This window comes from Apium graveolens, unplaced genomic scaffold (assembly GCF_009905375.1).
Source record: "Apium graveolens cultivar Ventura unplaced genomic scaffold, ASM990537v1 ctg1729, whole genome shotgun sequence".
NCBI lineage: Eukaryota > Viridiplantae > Streptophyta > Magnoliopsida > Apiales > Apiaceae > Apium > Apium graveolens.
In genome coordinates this window covers 11,311-31,990 of record NW_027417370.1, presented here as the reverse complement: position 1 = coordinate 31,990, position 20,680 = coordinate 11,311, and the positions used below count along the sequence as shown (strand labels likewise).

Below are 20,680 nucleotides of genomic sequence, written 5' to 3'. Positions count from 1 at the left end.
GGTGTACAGTTGTCGTCCTTAGGGTCGTCCTTCTTCTATAAATACCCTAGTCGCACCATACCACCACCACCATCTCTTTTTCTCTCTCATACAACCGTCATTGCCGCCTTTTCAAGCAGGAGTTTCGAGGTCCAAATTCCGGTGATCTATCCAGCCATTTCCCTGTTTCTTTAGCTCAATCCAACCGCCAACTCACAAGGTATACAAATCTTCCTTTACTTTCTTATTTAACTAAGTAAATCGAGTTTAATGAGCAAAAACCCGTTCATATGCTTCGAGTTTCCATGCACCATTCTTAGCTATCCTTGTATGTATATGTGTATATATCTGTAACTATAACATGTTTTGCTTCCCTGATTTCCCAACTACATGTTTCTAGGATTCCATCATATTTCCCCCAAATTTGTTAACAGTCGATTAACATTCCACCATTGTAATCATGTTGGACGCATCTTCCCGATAGGGCGCGTCCTGTATCTCCTAATTTAAGACATATTTAAGCTGTCCCAAACAAAGGTAATATAGGGCCAAAGGTTTATTAGGACGCGTCATTGTAGCACACCCCCTGCGGTAGATTTTTAGGACGCGCCCTTCCAATATCCTTTATCCCATCTTTCTTTTTCTTCCTTTTCTTTTTCTTTTTTTTTAACATAAATTGACGCGTCCTCAAATTTTTATTCATTCTTTTGCAGCTGGAGGACGCGTCCTCCTTCTCACCATTTCATCCATTTAAAGCCCTCAACAAATGCCTCGGAATCTACTCCCCACATCTGATAGCTTTTAAACCCGACTTTCCCAACATCCACAGGACAAATTCCTTTCTTAGAGCAGAAAGACGCGTCTTTCGTTCCCTTACATCAAAAAACTCTATAATGTCTGTTTCCAGCTCCGACTCCATGAACCATGTTCCCATAACCTCAAGAATGGAAAAGAAGGGAGTTAAGAGGCAAAGAACTCCAGTTCTCTATACTAGGGCCGCCATTGAAGATTGGACGGACGATGAAATTGTTCCCACCATAGGACAAAAACCCCGAGGAACAACTGTTTCAGACGAGGACGCGTCCTTCTCTCAGGACGCGTCACCTCTTAGCGTAAGTGAATTCGAAAGGAGGGTTCCTGACCCCGAAATATATCCTGTATCCCCTCAGAAATCTGATTCTCCTCTGGAACATTGGGATCCTTCAGATGTTGAAGTGGATTGTGACTGGGCCAGGCTTGGCACCTTAACTGAGGCTAGAGAAAAATGCCAGAAGGAAGAAAGAGAGTAAGCTAGCATGTGTTGCCCTTGACTCAACTGCAACCGACTGAGAAATTCAATGGCACATGAAGTACTATGACATGGAGGGCATCTGGGCGCGCCCTCTTCGAACCATGAGGCCACATATTTTTAACATTGGGAATCAAAGGATCCCCCGAATGGTGCTTACTCCAAAGCTGATTTCCCTAGGCGTGGGCGCGCCCTTGCATCCATACATTAAGAGAATTTTGAAATGGTACGACGTAGCTCCAGTCCAACTATCACCAAATTCATACAAACTAGCCTGGGCTTTATACATTATGTACCATAACTTGAGGCTGGGCGCGCCTTCAATGAAAGAATTCAGCTTTTTTTACAGCATCAGGAAATCAATTCCCGGATACCATTTTCTGGTTGTCAACAAATGGTTGAACAACAAGGGATTTAATGAAGGTAAAATCAGCCACGAGAGAGACTAGGAAGGAACCATTTTTCTACATTTATGACGTCAAAAGGACGCGCGTTTCGCTTCAATTTGGAACCAAGTGAGTTCAATGCTCTGGACGCGTCCTCTCTTTTCAGGACGCGCCTTCTCTTTCATAATTTTTTTTTATTTTCCTTGTTGTAACCTATCCTCCCTTCTCTTAGACAAAAGGACCCAGAAAGAGCTTACAGGAAAGAAGAAGAAGACAGCAGAGAAGGTTTTGCAGTATGCTGAAAAATATTTCAACCTCAAAGACATGATTACCGAGGAGAATCTGAAGAAAATAGGAGCTTTGTCCCCACGAGTGGGTTCTCTCTGCAAATTTCGAGATTTCCACAATGGGAAACCCATCCTCACCGCTTCCGAAAAATCCAAAGGGCTCCAAGCCACAGAAATTATTCAGCCAGACGTCAACAAGAAGGTGGATTTAGAGCAAGGTAAGAAATCATTATACATAAGACGCGTCACGGCTTTAGGACGCGTCATATTTATGCTCACTTTTTCCCTTTAGTTTAGACTGACCTATAAGCGTTTCTTTATATATGCATTATCACCTTGGACGCGTCCTACCCCCCGGGCGTGTCTCTTAGGTAAGACGTATCACATCTTTAAGACGCGTCATTATCACACCCATTTATACATCCTTGCATTCATCTATATCCTGTCATGCACGTAGACCTTTATATCATGTTATGGGCGCGTCCTACTTTCAGGACGCGTCTTTTTGTACATAACTAATCTTTTTTTATGTTTATATCGCAGATATGGCCTCACTCCCCAAAGGTTTCGCAATTGGGGCTTCAAAAAAACTAAGGGCAAGGAAACAGGCTCCTACAAAAGTTGATCCAAAGCCAAAAACCCCACCTCCTGTTGCAACTCCTTCTCCTCCACCAAAGATAATAGACACTATCGTGTTTGACATTCCTGAGGAGGTAGAGGACGCGCCCTCAAAGCGTCAAAAAACTGTCCCTGATGACCAGTCCTTTGTCCTCAGATATCTGGGCGCATCCTCAGTGGGTGACTTTTCTGAGGACGAAGTGAGAGGTTGGACCTTCAGGACTGAGCAACAAACAGAGGAGGCTATGGTCAAGGATGCAGCCGAGCTTCACCTTCATGCCAGGCAGAGTGCCAATATGGCTGCAAGGCTTAGGGCGCGTCTTGCCGTTACTGACACTGCAAATAGCCAGGCCGAAGACAAGGTCAAATCTCTGGAAAAACACATTGCCCTGCTTACCCAAGAAAAAGATGCTGAAATCAGATGCCTGGAGGGGGAGAGGGCGCATCTAGAAACAGAAAAAGCTGTTTTGGAAGGCAATGTCTCCGCAATGGAAAAGCAAATGGACAGCGTCATCGCCCTGAACTCTACCATGCAGCTGGAGCTCGACACCCTGAATGATGATAGGCTGCATGGATGGACAGAGGAGAAAAAGCTAGTTTATCAGCACGGCTTCCAGGCTGGATTTGAAGAATGGTGCTCTGGGTTCATTGCCAACGACCCAGAGTATACATTCTTAAAGTTTGATGCAGATACCCATATATGGGTAAATGATTTCAGGATCAGGGCCGCAGAATCCATCAAGAACAAGAGGATTTTTCTGGGCTTAGAGGCAGAGGACGCGTCCCCTGATCCTGCTCCACTTCAGACTCAGCCTCCCCCTGCAGAAGGCCAAGACAAGCCATAGGACGCGCCTCCTACTTAGGACGCGTCCTTTATCTTTTATGTACTTGAACTATTTAAGGGTGCGGGCCCCTTGAAGCCTTGCAAGTTGTAAAGACTATTTTTGAACATTCACTTGCACTTGTTTTTTTACTCAATCATTTACATGGGCGCGCCTTGTGTTTAGGGCGCGTCGCCTTTGACTAATTTGTTATTATTTTTACTTCCGTCAAGCAAATATCCTTTGACTAAGTTGGACGCGTCTTTGTTTGTTTTGGATAGTGCATGAGCACGGCACTACGTTGTACTTATGTATTTAACCAAGGCACAAGGCACAATGGGGCGCGTCCTTATTGCTTGACATACCTTAACGTTATCTTTCAGAAATATTTTCTCTCCGGGAGAACGCATCCTCGGTAGGGACTTATTTTTATTTTTAAGTTAAGGAAACATTCAACTGAAAGAGCATCAACCAATATTACTTGGGCGCGTCCTTGGAAATAGTACACTTCCTAGTTCCATTTTTACTCAAGTTTTATTGTTCCCTTTAGCAGCCACTACTTCAATTAACATCCACATAGAACTATCAATCAAGACGCGCCTCACTTTTGATCTAAAATACATCATCCTTCACGCAGGACGCGTCTTTGACGAGCACTTTTTCTTTTTTACTTATGTTGTCAATATTATAGTAACATCCAGTCTAAAGGAGCATCAACCAAGATAACTTGGGCGCGTCCTTAAAAATAGTATATTTTTCTTAAGTTTCATTCATATAAAACCCTAGCTTAGGGCGCGCCCTACATTTAGGACGCGTCATGAGATCAAGCAAACTGAGCAAATATCCTTTTGGAAAGTTTCAAAATTTTATTTATAATGCGCTCTGATGTCAAAAGTGCACCAGTCCCACGGCTACTATGCTCTATGGGGAAATTATTTCTAAAAAATGACCCTTCAACTAGTCCCAAGGTAAGTAGTACATGCACTACCCCCCTAGGCTAGGAGGAATTTATTTAATTCTAGCCTAAAACTAGGCATAACCCAAAATAATAAAAGAAATATGCAAGGGGCCAAAGCCATGCCTTACTGGTAATACTTTCGGAGATGTTCCGCATTCCAAGCTCGCGGAACTAGCTTCCCGTCCATATCTTCAAGGTGATAAGTCCCCTTTCCACATGATAGACTTTATTCTGTACGGTCCTTCCCAATTAGCTCCAAACACTCCATGTTGGGGGTTCTTTGTATTGGGCATCACTTTCCTAAGTACCAAATCTCCCACCTTCAGCAATTGTCCCTTTACCTTCTTGTTATAATACCTTGCGGCGCGTTGCTGATATGCCGCAAGCCTTAGCTGAGAATTTTCCCTCGTCTCCTCTAAGAGATCTAAATGAAGCCTTTGATTAACCTCAGCATCTTCTTTCCCGTAACAATCTCTGCGAAGTGATCCCGATCCAACTTCCACGGGGACCATAGCTTCGTAGCCGTAAGTCAGCATAAACGGCGTTTCTCCCGTAGTAGATCGCGGCGTAGTGTTGTAAGACCACATCACCTTCGGGAGTTCTTCAGGCCAATTCCCTTTACGTTCCTCCAGCTTGGTTTTGAGGGTATGCTTTATTATTTTGTTAACAGCTTCTGTTTGTCCATTGCTTTGAGGATGATAGACCGCCGCAAACTCCTTCTTAATTTTCAACTCTCACATAGCTGTCGTAATTCCTTGCTATCAAACTGCTTTCCATTGTCGGAGACAAGCTTGTAAGGGATTCCAAACCTACATACAATTGAGTTGAAAACAAAATCTCTAATTTTCTTTGCGGTGATAGTAGCCAGTGGCATAGCTTCCGCCCATTTAGTAAAGTAATCGACCGCAACCACTGCATATTTGACGTCTCCTTTAGCTTTCGGCAATTCCCCGATAAGATCAATTCCCCACATGGCGGACGGCCACGGGCTTGCCATAGGCGTCAAGAGTGTCGCCGGCATAGGCGAGTAGTTTGCAAAGCGCTGGCAGCGATCACATGCCCTGACGAAATTTGTAGCATCTTCTCTCATTGTGGGCCAATAATACCCTTGGCGCAAAACTTTCATTTCCAACGAACTACCCCCCGAGTGATTGCCACAGATTCCTTCATGCACCTCTCTTAGGATGTAATTTCCTTCTTCTTCTTCAACACACCTAAGCAGGGGTTGGTTGAACCCTCTCTTGTATAGGACTTCGTTGTATATCACGTATCTTGCAGCCTGATAGCGGAGTCGGCGAGCCATAAACTTATCCTCGGGGAGTATTCCCTTGCGAATGTAAGCTAGAATGGGCGCCATCCATGTTTCCTTGGGAGCCTTATCCACTTGCATAGTTTCTATCTCTGGGATACTAGGAACCTCCTGGATTTCAAGAGGGATGGATCCTAACAATACAGCCTCTTGTTGCGACCCCATTTTTGCCAGAGCATCCGCATTACTGTTTTTCTCCCGCGGAACGCATTCCAATCTAACTTCTTTGAACATTCCAATCAGGCGCTGTGTACATCTCAAGTATAATTCTGTTCGCGGGCCTCTCGCTTGAAATCCCCCATTCACCTGATTCACTACCAACTCTGAGTCACTTCTTGCAATTAAGTTTCGCACCCCCATTTCCAAAGCGATTTTCAGGCCATTAATCAGCGCCTCGTACTCCGCATCATTATTAGTTGCATAAAACTTGAAATGAATTGCGCTCATCAGGTGGTGGCCTTCCGGAGACACAAGTACTATACCCGCACCTGCTCCTCCATTGTTAACCGCCCCATCCACATGCAAGATCCACCAAGGATGCGGAAACTCTTCCAAAGACTCCTCGGCATGAGGTGGATGTAGCATTACCAAAGCTTTATCATCAATTTCAGAATCAAATTCCAACAAGAAATCGGCTAAGGCTTGCCCATTTATCGCTGTTCGAGGCACATATTCCAAATCAAATTGTCCCAACTCCACAGCCCATTTCAGCATTCTGCCTGATGACTCTGGTTTGTGCAGGACCTGTCGCAGCGGGTACGCTGTACGAACTTCAACTATATGGGCTTGAAAATACGGTCGCAATTTCCTTGATGCAAGAATCAGGGCGTAAACCAGTTTCTCCATACTTGTGTAGCGAGTTTCAGCGTCGTGTAACCGCTTGCTCACGTAGTACACTGGTGATTGCTGCCCATCTTCTTCTCTAACCAGAACTGCACTGATCGAATATTCAGACACTGCAAGGTACAGTATTAGAGACTCCCCGTCTAACGGCTTTGATAACATGGAAGGGTTTCCCAGTTGCTCCTTGATTCTTTTGAAAGCCTCTTCACATTCTGACGTCCATACAAAGTCTTTCCCAGCTAATTTGATCGCCTTGAAAAAATTCCTTGCATCTATCGGACGATTTGGAAACAAATCGATTCAACGCGGCGATTCTCCCCGTCAAACTCTGCACTTGTTTCACATTGGTGGGTGACTTCATATCCATCAATGCCTTGATCTTTGCGGGGTTGGCCTCAATTCCCCTGTAGTTGACAATGAACCCGAGAAACTTGCCCGACTCCACGCCGAACACACATTTTTGCGGGTTTAATTTCATACGAAACCTCCTCAGAATGTCAAACATTTCCATCAAGTGCTTGATGTGGTCACCCGCCTACCTTGGACTTTACCAGCATATCATCCACATAGACTTCCATAGTTCTTCCGATTTGATCTTTGAACATCATGTTTACCAACCGCTGGTAGGTCGCGCCAGCATTAATCAACCCAAACGGCATTCCTATGTAACAGTATAACCCCCTGTCAGTAATGAAGGATGTATGTTCTTGATCGGGGCCATACATCAGAATTTGATTGTAACCGGAGTATGCATCCATAAAGCTCAGCAACGCATGCCCCGCTGTTGCGTCAACCAACTGATCGATTCTTGGAAATGGGAAGCTGTCCTTTGGAAAGGCCTTATTGAGATCTGTGAAATCCACACATGTTCTCCACTTCCCGTTCGGTTTCTTCACCAATACTGGATTTGCAAGCCACTCGGGATAGAAAGACTCTTTGATCAGCCCCACCTCCAACAATCGGTCCACTTCTTCTTTTAACGCTATTGCCCTTTCTCCACTTACCGGGCGGCGTTTCTGACGTATGCCTTTACAATTCGGGAGGATATTCAAACGGTGACACATTACCTCCGGGTTGATTCCTATCATATCTGAATGACTCCAAGCGAAGACATCAAGATTTGAAATTAGAAAGCGGGAAAGGCTTCCTCTTATCTCATCACCCAACTGGGATCCCACTTTCAAAACCCTGCTCGAATCATTTTTATCAACCGGAATAGATATTGTGTCTTCGGCCGGTCCCGTCTTTTCGGCGGGCATAAGGATCCTGGGATCCAAATCGAAATCGAAGTCTCGGGGGTCTTCGACTTCCACCTTTTCATTTGAGGGCGCGTCCTCGTTTGGATGAGCATCAACCTTAATTTCGTTCAATGGCGCGTCCTTATTTTGAGGAGCATCCACCTTGAGGTTATTCCTGAGACCTTGCAAAATCTCACTGCTTCCTTCCAACTTTTCCCCGTTAACCTCTTTCTGTATGATCGCCTCGATATGGTTCACCACCACTTCCTCCACGCTACGGATCCTCGAAATACGTCCCCGCATTGTAAAAGAATTACCAGAGGCATTGGTTTCTTCCTTCCCGGGGCTTTCAACGAAATAGTGGGCATGAACCTCTCCACTTGGTTTGGCATGAATATCTTCTGCATTCTCAAATGGGAGACCTTTCCCTTCATACCTTCTTCTACGAAATTCCTTGACAGCCTTATGATAGCAGTCGCGTGACTCATACTGTGACCCTCTCAGACTGCCAACCCCGTTTGGCATTGGGAACTTTATCATCAGGTGGTGTATCGAGGTTATCACCCTGAATGCTCGCAACCAAGGTCTGCCGACCAGCACATTGTGCGCGGAATCCTGATCTAGCACCTTGAAATCTATCATTTGGGTAACCGACAAGGCCCCCTCCCCGAGTGTGACGGGAAGCCTGACAGAACCCATAACTCTCACTGCTTCCCCAGTAAAGCCATAGACATGTGCATCTTCGAAATACATGTCACTATCTGGAAAACCCAACTTTTTGTAGGTGCTGTAGTACAAGATGTTTGTAGAACTCCCATTATCCAAGAAGACTCGATGTACGTTCATTGCCCCAATGAGCATGGTAATCACCAGCGCATCGTTGTGGGGATGATGCACCCACCTAGATTCTTTTTCCCTGAACGTAATATCAGCGGACTCCCCCTTAAAGACCTTCGGGGGTCTATCTTCCAAGCTGTGGATGTTGGTGAGCGGTGGATGTCGCGCTTCTCTCACATTTTTCTCCAGTGCTCGATTACTATCACCAACAAAAGGGTGTCCTCCAAAAATTACCTTGATACTGCCAGCCCTCTGAAACTTGACCTCTGCCGTTTTTTCAACATCCTCCGCCCGCGGGGTCAGTTTTTCATCCTTACCTTTGTCGTCAAGTCCCCTGCGTCGTTTCACCTTGTCAATCCATTCTCCTAAGTATCCTGCCTTGATCAATTCCTCAATCTCATCCCATAAGTGGCGACACTCAAGGGTGTCATGGCCAGTAGACTCATGGTAGTCACAATACTTCTTCTTGTCTCTGCTCTGCCATGAAGTTAAACGGTCGGGCTTCTTGAAGATTCCCCTATCCTTATTTACCTCGAAGATATGATCAATGGACGCCGCCAGCGGTGTATAATTGTTAACTCTTCTCTCGTAGTTCGATGGTGGGCTCCATTCTCTCTGCGAGCTCACAGTATTTACCCTGTTAGGGCTTCTGGCATTTCGCCGATAATCTGGGCTCAAGGATCTGTCCCTTCTCTTGGATCGCCCCTTGGAGTTATGGGTATTGTCATTCTTTTTTATTTCTACAAGCGACTGCTCGATCGCTTTGAACGACTCCGCCTGCGCAAGCACATCAGCTAGCGACACTGGGTCCTTCCCTTGCAGGTGCTTCCAGAAATCCGTCCCCACACGCAACCCAACTATAAGCAATATTTTCAATGTTTCATCAGTTGCACCCCTCACCAAAGTAGATTCTGCATTAAACCTCTTGAAATACGAAGTCAAACTTTCTCCTTCCTTTTGTTTCACATTAGCCAGCGTGGTAACAAGTGGTGTATACTTCACCGCGGCTTGGAATTGTGTCAAAAACAAAGTTTTCATCTATTCCCAGGATGAAATCACACCCGGACCAAGTTTTTGGAATCACTGCTGAGCGCCCTCTCTAAAAGTAGCTGCCAGGAGACGGCATCGAGCCAAATCAGGTACTTGATATACATCCATTTCAATGTTAAAACGCCCCAAGAACTCCACAGGATCAGAGTTCCCGTGGAAACGCAAGTCATTGGTTGTGTTCCTGTATCCCGCGGGCAATTGCGCCTCCCTCACAACAGCAGCAAAAGGAGAAGGAGCTTGTGCAGTCGCCGTTACTCTTCCTCCCTCAAGATGGTTGAGCAACCTCTTGAGGTCGTTCACATTAAACGTCCCTACCCCAGGAATGGTTTGAACATTAGGCTGTTGGGGTTGCTCTGCGACTTGCTGAAATTCCCCTTGATTACCCCCCGGGTGCGGCGGAGGATCTCGCCGCCCCTCGCCCTGAGGCTGCAGCGGTGGCATGTTACCATTTTGGTCCTGTATATTTTCCCGTACGCGAGGTTCATCTTGACCACGTTGCGGAATTTCATCATTGTTCTGCATTCTTACTGGAATTCGCCCGCCGTCCTGGTCATGAGGACGCGCCCCAGACCCATTACCAGTAACGCTGTGGAAAGCTACGGGAATAACGGCGGGGGCTTCTCCAGCGGAATGTGCTCCACCTCTCCTACCATTGTAAGGGGCTCTTCCGTATTGATATCCCATTCTTCCTCGTCCACTCCTTTGATATCCCCGGTAGTAATTCCCGGGCCTTCCTCGCGGAGGGGCACGCTCGTGTTCGCGGTGCCGCACCCCGTCATCCCTTTGGAATGCGGGGGGCACACGCGTCGTATCACGGAGCTTCGCTTCTCCGGCTTTTCCTTCCTTTTGCCATTCTACCAGCAACATTCTTAAATCGTCGTCCTCCAACCTTATGCCAAGCCTCATTTTCATGGATGAAAGATCCCTTCCTTCCTCGTCTTGGTTTTGAGCGTTCTCCGCACGACAACGCTCGTCCATCGTACGCCCAGACCTATGCGGGTGTGGCACTACCAGGTTGCCCAGGCGAGGCCTTTCTCTGCCTTCAGTGTCCTCATCCGCAAGCTCCACGATAGGTTCTACATCATCAGAATACTGCAAACGCCGTGGAGTGATTCGCGGGTTATCCCCGCTCCCCTGGGTATCTCCCTCAACCACAGGGGCTTTCCCCAAGGCATGACCATGACGGGGGAAACGACGACCTCTCCTCGTCCTTCGACGCTCCACCGTGTTCAGTCTTGAGTTAAAACTGTTAAGAGTATCCCCCATGCGATATAATTGCTCCAATATATCAACGTTGCTGATAAGAACTGGAGGTGTCCCCCCTACATCCGGAGCCCTTGGTGGATCCGCCATGTTTCTGGGAACGTAAGGTTCATGGCGAGTATAACGCCCCCCGCCTTCTCCTTCTGACCTACTGTCACTTCCATCATAAGAACTTCCATCACGATTGTAAGACATCTTTTCCTCCCAAGATTGCGACCTTAATTAGCTGCCCCTCCTTCTAGCGCCAATTTGTTGATGGAGGAATCTGGTAACAACAAAGATTGAGGTTTCTCGCCGGAACTAAGATCTGTGACGGTGGTTCTTTCCGGAAACTTAAACGGTGTATGGTTGATTGTGGATGTTTTAGGCTGAGATTGATCAGAGTAAGTGGTGGCTCTCTTTTCAGCTCTCAACTTCTTACCCTCTCAATGTGCCTACGTACCCTTTATATAGGGATCAAGCCTGACGTAGTTCTCGTAGAACAGGAAGTCTAATGAGTTTAGACTTCTTACTCCTAAGCCCAGTAGAAGCCTATCCGATATCCATCTTCCGCTAGCTTTAGGAATGTCCAACTATGAGGCCCAACCGCAAAGGCCCAAGGCTCGTCCGTAACCGTAGGACTTCACGGATAGTGCATCTCCCTGCGCAAGGATAACACTCCGCTACAACTATCTCCCTTGATTTACGAACGCAGGTATAGCCACGGTTCACCCCAAATGCCAGACGCGTCCCTGTCCCCCGAATGAGGATAACCCACCAGATAGCAGGACAGGTAATCCCAAGCTCTTGGGTGCAAAGTGCAGGATGACTCCAAAGTTCTCCAACGAGGACACCCGTTGAATACAAGAACAGAGATCCCAAAGCACACACCAAAATAAAACCTACATCCCCAACGAGGACACCCGTTGAATACAGGAGGAGGCCTTCAATCATCAGGAATACCCGTGGAGGCCTTCAAGCTTTTCACGGACACCCCCCTCCCTGACCGTCTCAAGGAGGGAATTCTTCAGAGAGTACCTGCAACAAATACATTAGTAAAAATAATCCTCCATTGCTCCTCTCTATGCCAGCTTTGTCCTGAATTCAACATTAAAAGTATATAGATCAAACACAAGACGCGTCCTAACCAATTGGGCGCATCCTAACCTCCACAAATCCAACTCAGCTTTAATCGTTTCTTATAACACGTAAAGTCACATGACACGTCCTAGAATATAGGATGCGTCCTTAACCTTATTAGACTTGCACCGTCTCCTCTAAACCATCATGCACAACATGTCACTTTCAACGACACATCCTTGCTAAGGTAGGCGCGTCCTAAAGCATCCATCACCGTAAGATTTCACCTGCCAAGCACTTTCATAATTATTGACGCGTCCATAATGCCTGGGCGCGTCCTTCCTTGACCATGCATTCTTCTTGCCTCGTAACATATCCCTTCCCAAGTAGGCGCGTCCTGAATACTTGGACGCGTCCTCACTTTCACAACGCAATACTGAGTTTGACTGTAATTAGCCCGCGTTTGACCCGAGTCAATCCAATGCCAAATTTTTGATATAACAAAATCGTCTTTTAAATATCATCTTCTTCTTCAAAACCATTTCCGCCATTAACAATTTGTTAAGAACTTGGAACTCTTATACATCTTTCATTTCTTAACCAAACCAGTTCATTTTAATTGTATTAAACTCGTTTCTTTCTCCTCTACAATATGATATCAATTTTAATTGACAAAAAATTACTTTCAAATTCGGTATATTTTAATAATAGCTGTTAGAAATATGTTTTGTTATTTACCAGCTTATCGTAATGTTTGAAAGGGCACCCAAGCACTATTAACTCTATGTCCTTGTTTGATTTGAGCACCTTGGCATGAAGGTTTACCAGATGTACCGATCTTAAATTTCATCTCCTGAGCTAATCAAAACTGTTGTATGAAACTTGGCTTCTAGACTAACTCAATTTCGACACCATGGGACCTAAAATGCATCAAACTGAGGTCATTGATTCCTCCGGTGCTATGGACCCTAACAATGTTAGTTCCTTGATCTGGAAACCCTTTCATTTAGCCAAGGTGGTATTTTGATGGCAAATAGAAATTGTGAGCTTCTGTCAGGTTCATATATAGACCATAACAAGGATTATGAAAAAGTACACGTGACAGCTTTAAAGCCAAAGCCACTTGCCGATGGTGAGAAGCTTATTAGGGTGTCTGACATGCGAGAATGGGCTAGACCAGCTTTTGAAGAAATGTCCCAGTTCAACTGGGTACAAAGCAAAGTTTATGACACAACTCTTTTTTCCGGTCAAAATTTTCTACTGTGTGTTCCCACGAGGGCGGGTAAGACAAATGTTGCAATGCTTACTATACTTCAATAAATTGCATTAAATAAGAATGAAGATGGTTCATTCAATCACATAAATTACAAGATTGTTTATGTGGTAATAAACCATTGCAGATATTTCATTTCGACAATAGTTATCGACCTTGTCCCCTTGCTCAACAGTACATTGGGATCACCACGAATAAACCATTGCAGAGATTTTGGTTAATGAATGATGTTTGTTATGAGAAGGTGATGAGTGTAGCTGATAAGCATCAGGTCCTAATCTTTGTACTCGAGGAAAGAAATGTTGGTGAGACTGCATAGCTGTATGTACATTTACATGATAACTCAACACGATAACAACACTAGAACATGACAGGTTAATAATACTACGTCTACACAAGAAATCAGGAAGAATGGAGATAAGGCAAATACAAAGAATCAGAAGATTAGAAGAAAGCCTGAAGTTTGTCTACAGGTCACTGAAAGAAGTTCATTAATATTATCATGCCTCAGTGAAGAACAAAGGTTAAAGACTTTCAGGATTTCAGAAATATTGAAGATTCAGTATACAAGTGCTACCGGAAGATTTCAGTGTATTGCCATTGATTGAAGATAGACAGTGTTCGAAGCATAGGAATCTGAAGAATTGAAGACAGGGTATAGACAGAGGTTAATGAAGACGTTGTCTAAAGTACCAGAAAGGATTACAGTGAAAGTACAGTTGTTTATTGACAGTCAGTGTCCGAAGCAATAAAGTTGAGGCAAGCTTAACAATGTAATCAATGCTATAATACAAAGACCTGAATCGGGGTTAGTCATCTGTGAACCAGACTAGTTGCACTAGGCGTCAACAGCTCGTGAAAGGAATCTGGGTATTATTTTTAGAAGAATTGTTAAGTTGAGGAACGTACTTGGATTGAACTTTTATATGTTAAAGTACGAGAAGAGGTGCGCAGAGTATACAGCTCAACAGCTCAGGGGATTGGCGAAGCTCAAAGTTTAATTGTTAAATTAAATAAATTATTTAATGGACTTTAACATAATTTATTTAATAAACTTAAATTAATTTATCTTATAAACTTTAAATAAGTTTATTTTATAAATCTAAATTAATTTATTTATATAAGTTAGATTTAAGTTTATTTTATAAATTAATTTAATTACAATTTAAACTTAAAAAGAAAAAGAAAAGAAAAATAGAAAAAGAGAAAAAGAAAACAAAAGCAAAAAGAAAACAAAAAAAGAAATAAAAAAAAGGAAATAAACAAACGTGTAACATGTACATGTTTGTTAAGTTTTTAGTTAAGTACAGTACATGTACTAGTATTAGTACCTGGTCGCCACACAGGTGAATTTTGGTTTATAAATTCTAAGTTCATGTACCTGTGGTTACAAGGCTATCCCCTGTGTTCCCCCTTGTCGCCACACAGCCTGTCGCCACAGAAAAGAGTGCCCCCTTGTCGCCACAGAAAGGACTTGTCGCCACAGAGCAGCCACTCAACCTCAGCCACACAATTTTATTGTGTATAAAATCTACACTTTGCAGCAGATCAAAATCAGAATTGTTTATCTTCTTCTCCAATAAAAAAAGAGAGTTGATAAAATAAGAAGCGGAGATTTACAGAGGAGTTCAAGCTACTTAAATATCTGTTTAACTTCTCACCGGAGTAACGTTATAATGCCCGATTTAATTCTTGTATATTCTTAGGGGCATTATAATTGTTACCCGGTAATTCAATCCTAGTACAAACAAAAGCTAGATTATTGTATAGAATTTGATTTGTAAATCTTTGTAGTAGCTAGGAACTTTATTGTTCTTAGATTGTAGCCGATTAATTTATTTACCGGAGTGTAGCAACACCCTCGAGGATTTATATACGAATATATATTTTCTCGAATATCTTGTGTTCCTCGTTTTTATCGTTCCAAACACTATTCCTCTCAAGAATACGAAACACTGACCGAGCACTAAATATTGTATCCGCTAAAGATTCGAAAGAATTTTTAATTTAGTGATTATCGTATTCAACCCCCCCTTCTACGATAATTCGGGACATAACAATTGGTATCAGAGCTGACTGATTGATACACAAATCAGGATACTTAAATAAATTTATTTTATTAATTTGATTTTACTTTAATTTATTTTATAAATTTGATTTAGTAAATTTATTTTATAAATTTAATTTAAATGAATTTATTATTTAAACTTGAATAAGTTTATTTTATGAATTCAATTTAAATAAATTTATTTTATAAATTTGACTTAAATAAATTTATTATTGAAATTTTAGTAAATAAAATTATTAATTTGAATTATCTTTCGGATGTAGCTACCAGATTTGTTTGGGTATTTAGTTGCCATTTTTAATTCACTTGGCAGCTTCAGTTTCTGTACATTTGCTTGAAGTCACCTTAGCTAGTTGATATGTTGTTTGCACGAGAAACCAAACAAAGTTACACCAGCCTCCTGGAAATATGTGTTTTACACGCGTAGGTAGTTTCCAGTGAATGGGCTGTTTTATCGCGCATGTTTCACACGCGCCTGGCAAAAAAGGGAGACACAGTTGAATTGCAGTGTCACGCGCGGAATTGGCTAGCTGAGTTGCCATGTGCGGGAAAAATTCAACAGGTAACTTGAGACCTGATTTTGTCGCCACAGAGTCGCACGTCGCCATAGGCAGAGAAACAATGAAGTCGGCGCATTCAGTCAAAGGCGGCGCAGTGTTCTCCTCGTGTAGGTTTTGTTGTCGCCACAGCCAGGAGACGAATTAAAAACTAAGGTAGCCTATTGTTAACACCTGGTCGCCATAGAAGTCAGGAGTCGCCACAAACATTTGTAACCCCAAAATTAATTATTTATGATTTATTTATTTTTTCATAAAATTTAAAATTCTTTAATTTAAATTTTTCTTAAATAATAATTTAAGTTTGATTTAATTTATAAGAAAATTCGAAATTCTTGAAAATTAACTTTCTCGTAATTATTTATTTGTGATTAATTTATTTTCTAAGAAAATTAAAAATACTGAAAATTTAAATTTTTCTTAAATATTAAATTAAGAATAATGAAGTGTTGGTAGACTCAGGATTCCTCCGGGCTTTTAAAGTGGATTTTAATCTTTCGAAGAAAACGAAGACCATATGTTATTCAAACAAAAATTATAGAAAATGGTTTTCTTACTCCAAGGGAATTTATTTCAAGACCTACAGACGAAAATTTGTGGAACTTCCTCAAAGGCTTACTCAATAGGATACCACTGGGTTTTCAAACGCAGAGAATGAATGAATTTTCTACGGGTACAGTTTTTCTCAGAGATTTTAAGACAACTCTATGATTCCAGATTATACAGTCACACAGTGGTTTGTACCAAAGCTATATTTATCCGGGAATCAATGAGATCATACAGGCAGGAATTGTGGAGGTCAGAGAGAATAGCGGGGACAAACAAACATCTCAGTCACAGGTAGTAAAGTTGGAACCTCGGGACAGAATGTAAGAGTTACTTATAACTGAATCAGAAGGAGCTCAGGTAAAAGTACTTGAGGGACTGGACGTCAGGGCAGTGTTTCACTTGTCAGGAAAGTTTAGTCGCATCAGATTCACAGGGAGTACATAAGCAGAGATTCTTACAGATCAGTTCAAGGGGTGATTACAAGACTGAGAATGGGACATAAACAAGATTTGATAGCTACAGATTTGACAAGACATATGTGTCAAGTAACTATCAGGGGTTTTGCTACAACAAAACAAGAAGCTTGACAAACAAGGATGAGTAGTGATTCAGTTGATGAGTTGAAATAAAGGTGGAATGTTTTCTCAGGGAAGTAGCCATTCAAAACTTATAGTGCACGTGAAAGAGTTGAGATGGATCGGATGACGAGAATCATGAATATCTTGCTTTCATAGCAATCTCTGAAGACGATCCAACTCACATATCTCAGGTTTCAATTTCTTGAACCACTGCAATGTTTAGTTCTCAATATTCAATGCATGATAAGATCATAGTGTTTAAATGTTTAACACTCGCACAAGCATGATAGCATCACACATAGATAATGCTGAACTAGTTCACTAGATTATTATTCTGGTAACTAGGATTGATGTTTAACTTGTGCATGTTACTTTAGATGATCTTAAATATGTGTTTGAATATATGTTGAGCATGATTAATTGCTTTAGGGAGGTATATGTTTTTCCAGCATATAAGACCTTTGTTAATGCTTACTCTCTATAACCTATTACAATGTGATTTATTCATTTGATCTGAATTGTTTGTTAAGATGTATTAGTTTATAATTGGATTGAGATAGCTAGATGAGATTCATCAACAGGATTGGACTAGATAGAATTAGTGATTTATTTGTTAATTCTGTTTGTTCCAGATCATGCTTGTCTTGCTTAATTCTTATGTGTAATGTTTCTGAATGAATGCCATGTATTTCCAATACAATGCTTGCTTATTCTTTATGCCATGAATGCATCTCTTAGTACTTGCATTAATTATAGAATAAGCATGTTTTGGATTACAACAGGGCAAAGACTGCTAGTCCTCCTTATGTAAGGTTGGAACCATGTTTCTCCTAGCCTAGAGACAGATTTGTCAAGGGTATTAAACTGGAGAAAATGGTCAGTCAAAGATAAGAATTAGCATGATAAGGTTGCAGCTGTTGTTATCTCTGATTATAGTAATATCTCTAATCCAACTGGACCCAAACTGATAAGTTGGGTACCAAGAACTGTTAATCCATTTATGAGTGCAGGACATAACAGGTCAATTGATTCATATGTATTCATGGTAATTCATACTCAAGGCATATGATCAAAGAAAGAGCCTCACAATCAAATGCGATTGACAAAAGCTATTTTGTCAATAATCTTTGGAGATGACAACAAAGGTTTTCATTACGGGACAAGCTATACAGATAAAGGGATATCATCATGGATTCAACAATTGTTATACCTCAGTGATGGTGGTTGACTACTCTTATCAAACAAAGTTGTTGTTCGTGCGTTTTCAAGACAAGACATCACAGATGGTGATTGATCATATCAGGAGATCAAACTAGAAGCAACTGTAGAGACATATTCAGCACTGAGAGCTCCGTGTCAGAATGGAGTGGTACAAAGGAAGAACTAGAACTTGATTAAAGCTACAAGGGAAATATCAAGCTAATCAAGACTTTCTAAATATCAAAGGGCTGGAGCAGTCAAAACAGTTTGCAACAAGTTAGATCAATCCTTGATCAGGACGTATACATGAAGACCACTAATAAGTTAATGGCCAACAGAAGCAAACACTGGATAACCTCAAAGTGTTTGGAGAGAATGTTCTACAGTTAGGATATTTTCCATGGCTACTCAGTGGAGTCTATAACCTACAGGGCATTTGTGGTTGATCAACAGAAGATGATTGACAGTCTAAGTGCACAGTTCAACAAATCAATGCTCCAAGCTGTTACAGGAGAAAATTAATGGTATTGATGATTCATATCCAAGCAGTGGAATGGCAGTGTATAATACAACTCATTATTTCAATGAAGCCAGTCAGCAGGGGTAAGGATTTTCAGGAAATCCCAGCAACAACTTAGGGGGAGCAAAAGAAGGATCAACTGGTCAGACACAACACCACATTGAATATTAGAGGACACTAAAGAACATATCTGCTGAGACAAAGGGTTTGATGTCAATATTATTCCAAGAGTCTAGTTCTTAAGTGATCCAGATGGTGGAGTAATGATTAGCAGGGCTACTGAGTGTGAATGATTATTTCTTTAGTTTTCTATCTGAAGAAGAAACTAAGAAAGTTACAGAAGCTCTGATAGATCTGGATTGATTGGGTAATCACAAAGCAAGATGAACTCAATCAGTCAGCAAGCAGATTGTAGGGAAGCTGGTATCCAAACCAAATGATAATATTGTAATTAGTACAAGGATAACCAGAAGTCAAACTGGATGATGATGGCATTGTTACGAGGGACAAGGCCAAACTGGATGCTAGGTTATTATCAGGAAGCAGTATCTAACAGAAAGCACCAGTGATGAGACTTGAGGATATTATGACATATCATGCACATGATGCACATTACACTTGGAATTGGACTCTAGTAGATGTGTACAATTGCACTCCTGGTTGGTGAGTCAAAAGAGGAAGTCAATACACAACAGTTCATGGACTTTGCAGTTACAGATCTATTGGACTACATATATCTCTTCTTCACAAGCTCACTTCAGGTTGGTATGAACTAGTATACTACTCAAGCAATCGTCAAGGACATGGTATGACACTCTAACTGAAGTTACAGTCTAATATGAACTAGTAGAGTCATCATATTAATAACTCTCTTATCACTAGGCACAAACATAATGTTATATATGTGCTCTGATATATTGATAATATTATATGTTGGTTTACTAACAAAAACTTGTGCAAGATTATTTGCTAAGTAATTGCAGAATAGATATGGAGGAGCATGTTGGAAAGGTTACAATTCTTTTTGGAATTACTTCAAGCAAGCCATTAGGATAATTCTTTTAGGAGCTCAAGCAAGCCAAAAGAATAATTCTTTTAGGAGCACAAGTAAACCAAAAGGATGATGGCAATACACGTAAGTTAAGGATCTTTGGAAGATGCAAAATTTGGAAGATTCTGAACATGCCAAGACTACTTACCAACAGAAACCACTAAAGCTTGATCAGTGCAACTCAGGTATAATGACAAGCTATAGAGGTATGACGAGCTCACTCTTTTACTCAAATGCTAATGGACAACATGTAATGTTCTCAAGATGCCAAAGTGCAAGGTTCCAAGTGGATCCTAGAGAATCCAATCATATAGCTATTAACAAGATTATTAGATATCTTAAGGGACTATCAACTCTTGGAGTAAAGTACCCTAAAGATATTATGCTTAACATGTTTGGCTATATAGATACATATTATGCATGTTGTAAGAAAGACATGAGAAGCATCTCTGAAGCTGTCAACTTAAGTGACAGGAGAAGCATCTCAGGAAGTTGTCAACTTCGTGGAAGAAGATTGATTTCTTGTTATGATGAGAAACAACCTCAAATCCAACAACTATGTGAACACTCTATGACAAGGCACCTTCACACCAGGTATCATTTAATTCGAGAGCATGTCTTTAGTCAAAGAATTACTGACAGAAATATTTATTAAATCACTTGTTAAAGTTAATTTTCAAGACTGGTTTGTAAGTGTGGAATATCATTCATTACATATTAGTTGGAAATCCCATCTATAAGGAATTCTTAATATAAGTTCACAAGTATTAAATCTTCAATATTTAAAGGACTTATGAATTTATCAGTAATCCAATACCTCGTACTTAGTGCTACTATCTTGATTATCATGATTACAATATCATTTACATTTGTGGTTGTTAAGTATTATAGCATTAAGTTTGAATATTATTTTAATTGATTTAAATTATGACTGTAGACAATTCCATT

At 41.7% G+C, this 20,680-nt stretch overlaps 1 protein-coding gene across 1 annotated transcript; it reads left to right on the top strand.

The window, feature by feature from the left end:
• Window positions 1-1,739: 1,739 nt before the first annotated feature.
• LOC141700068 (uncharacterized) lies at window positions 1,740-3,403 on the top strand. The gene is made up of 3 exons (XM_074503840.1): window positions 1,740-1,782; window positions 1,886-2,158; window positions 2,484-3,403. The coding sequence occupies exons 1-3, from the start codon at window positions 1,740-1,742 to the stop codon at window positions 3,401-3,403; spliced, it is 1,236 nt and encodes a 411-aa protein (XP_074359941.1).
• Window positions 3,404-20,680: the final 17,277 nt, after the last annotated feature.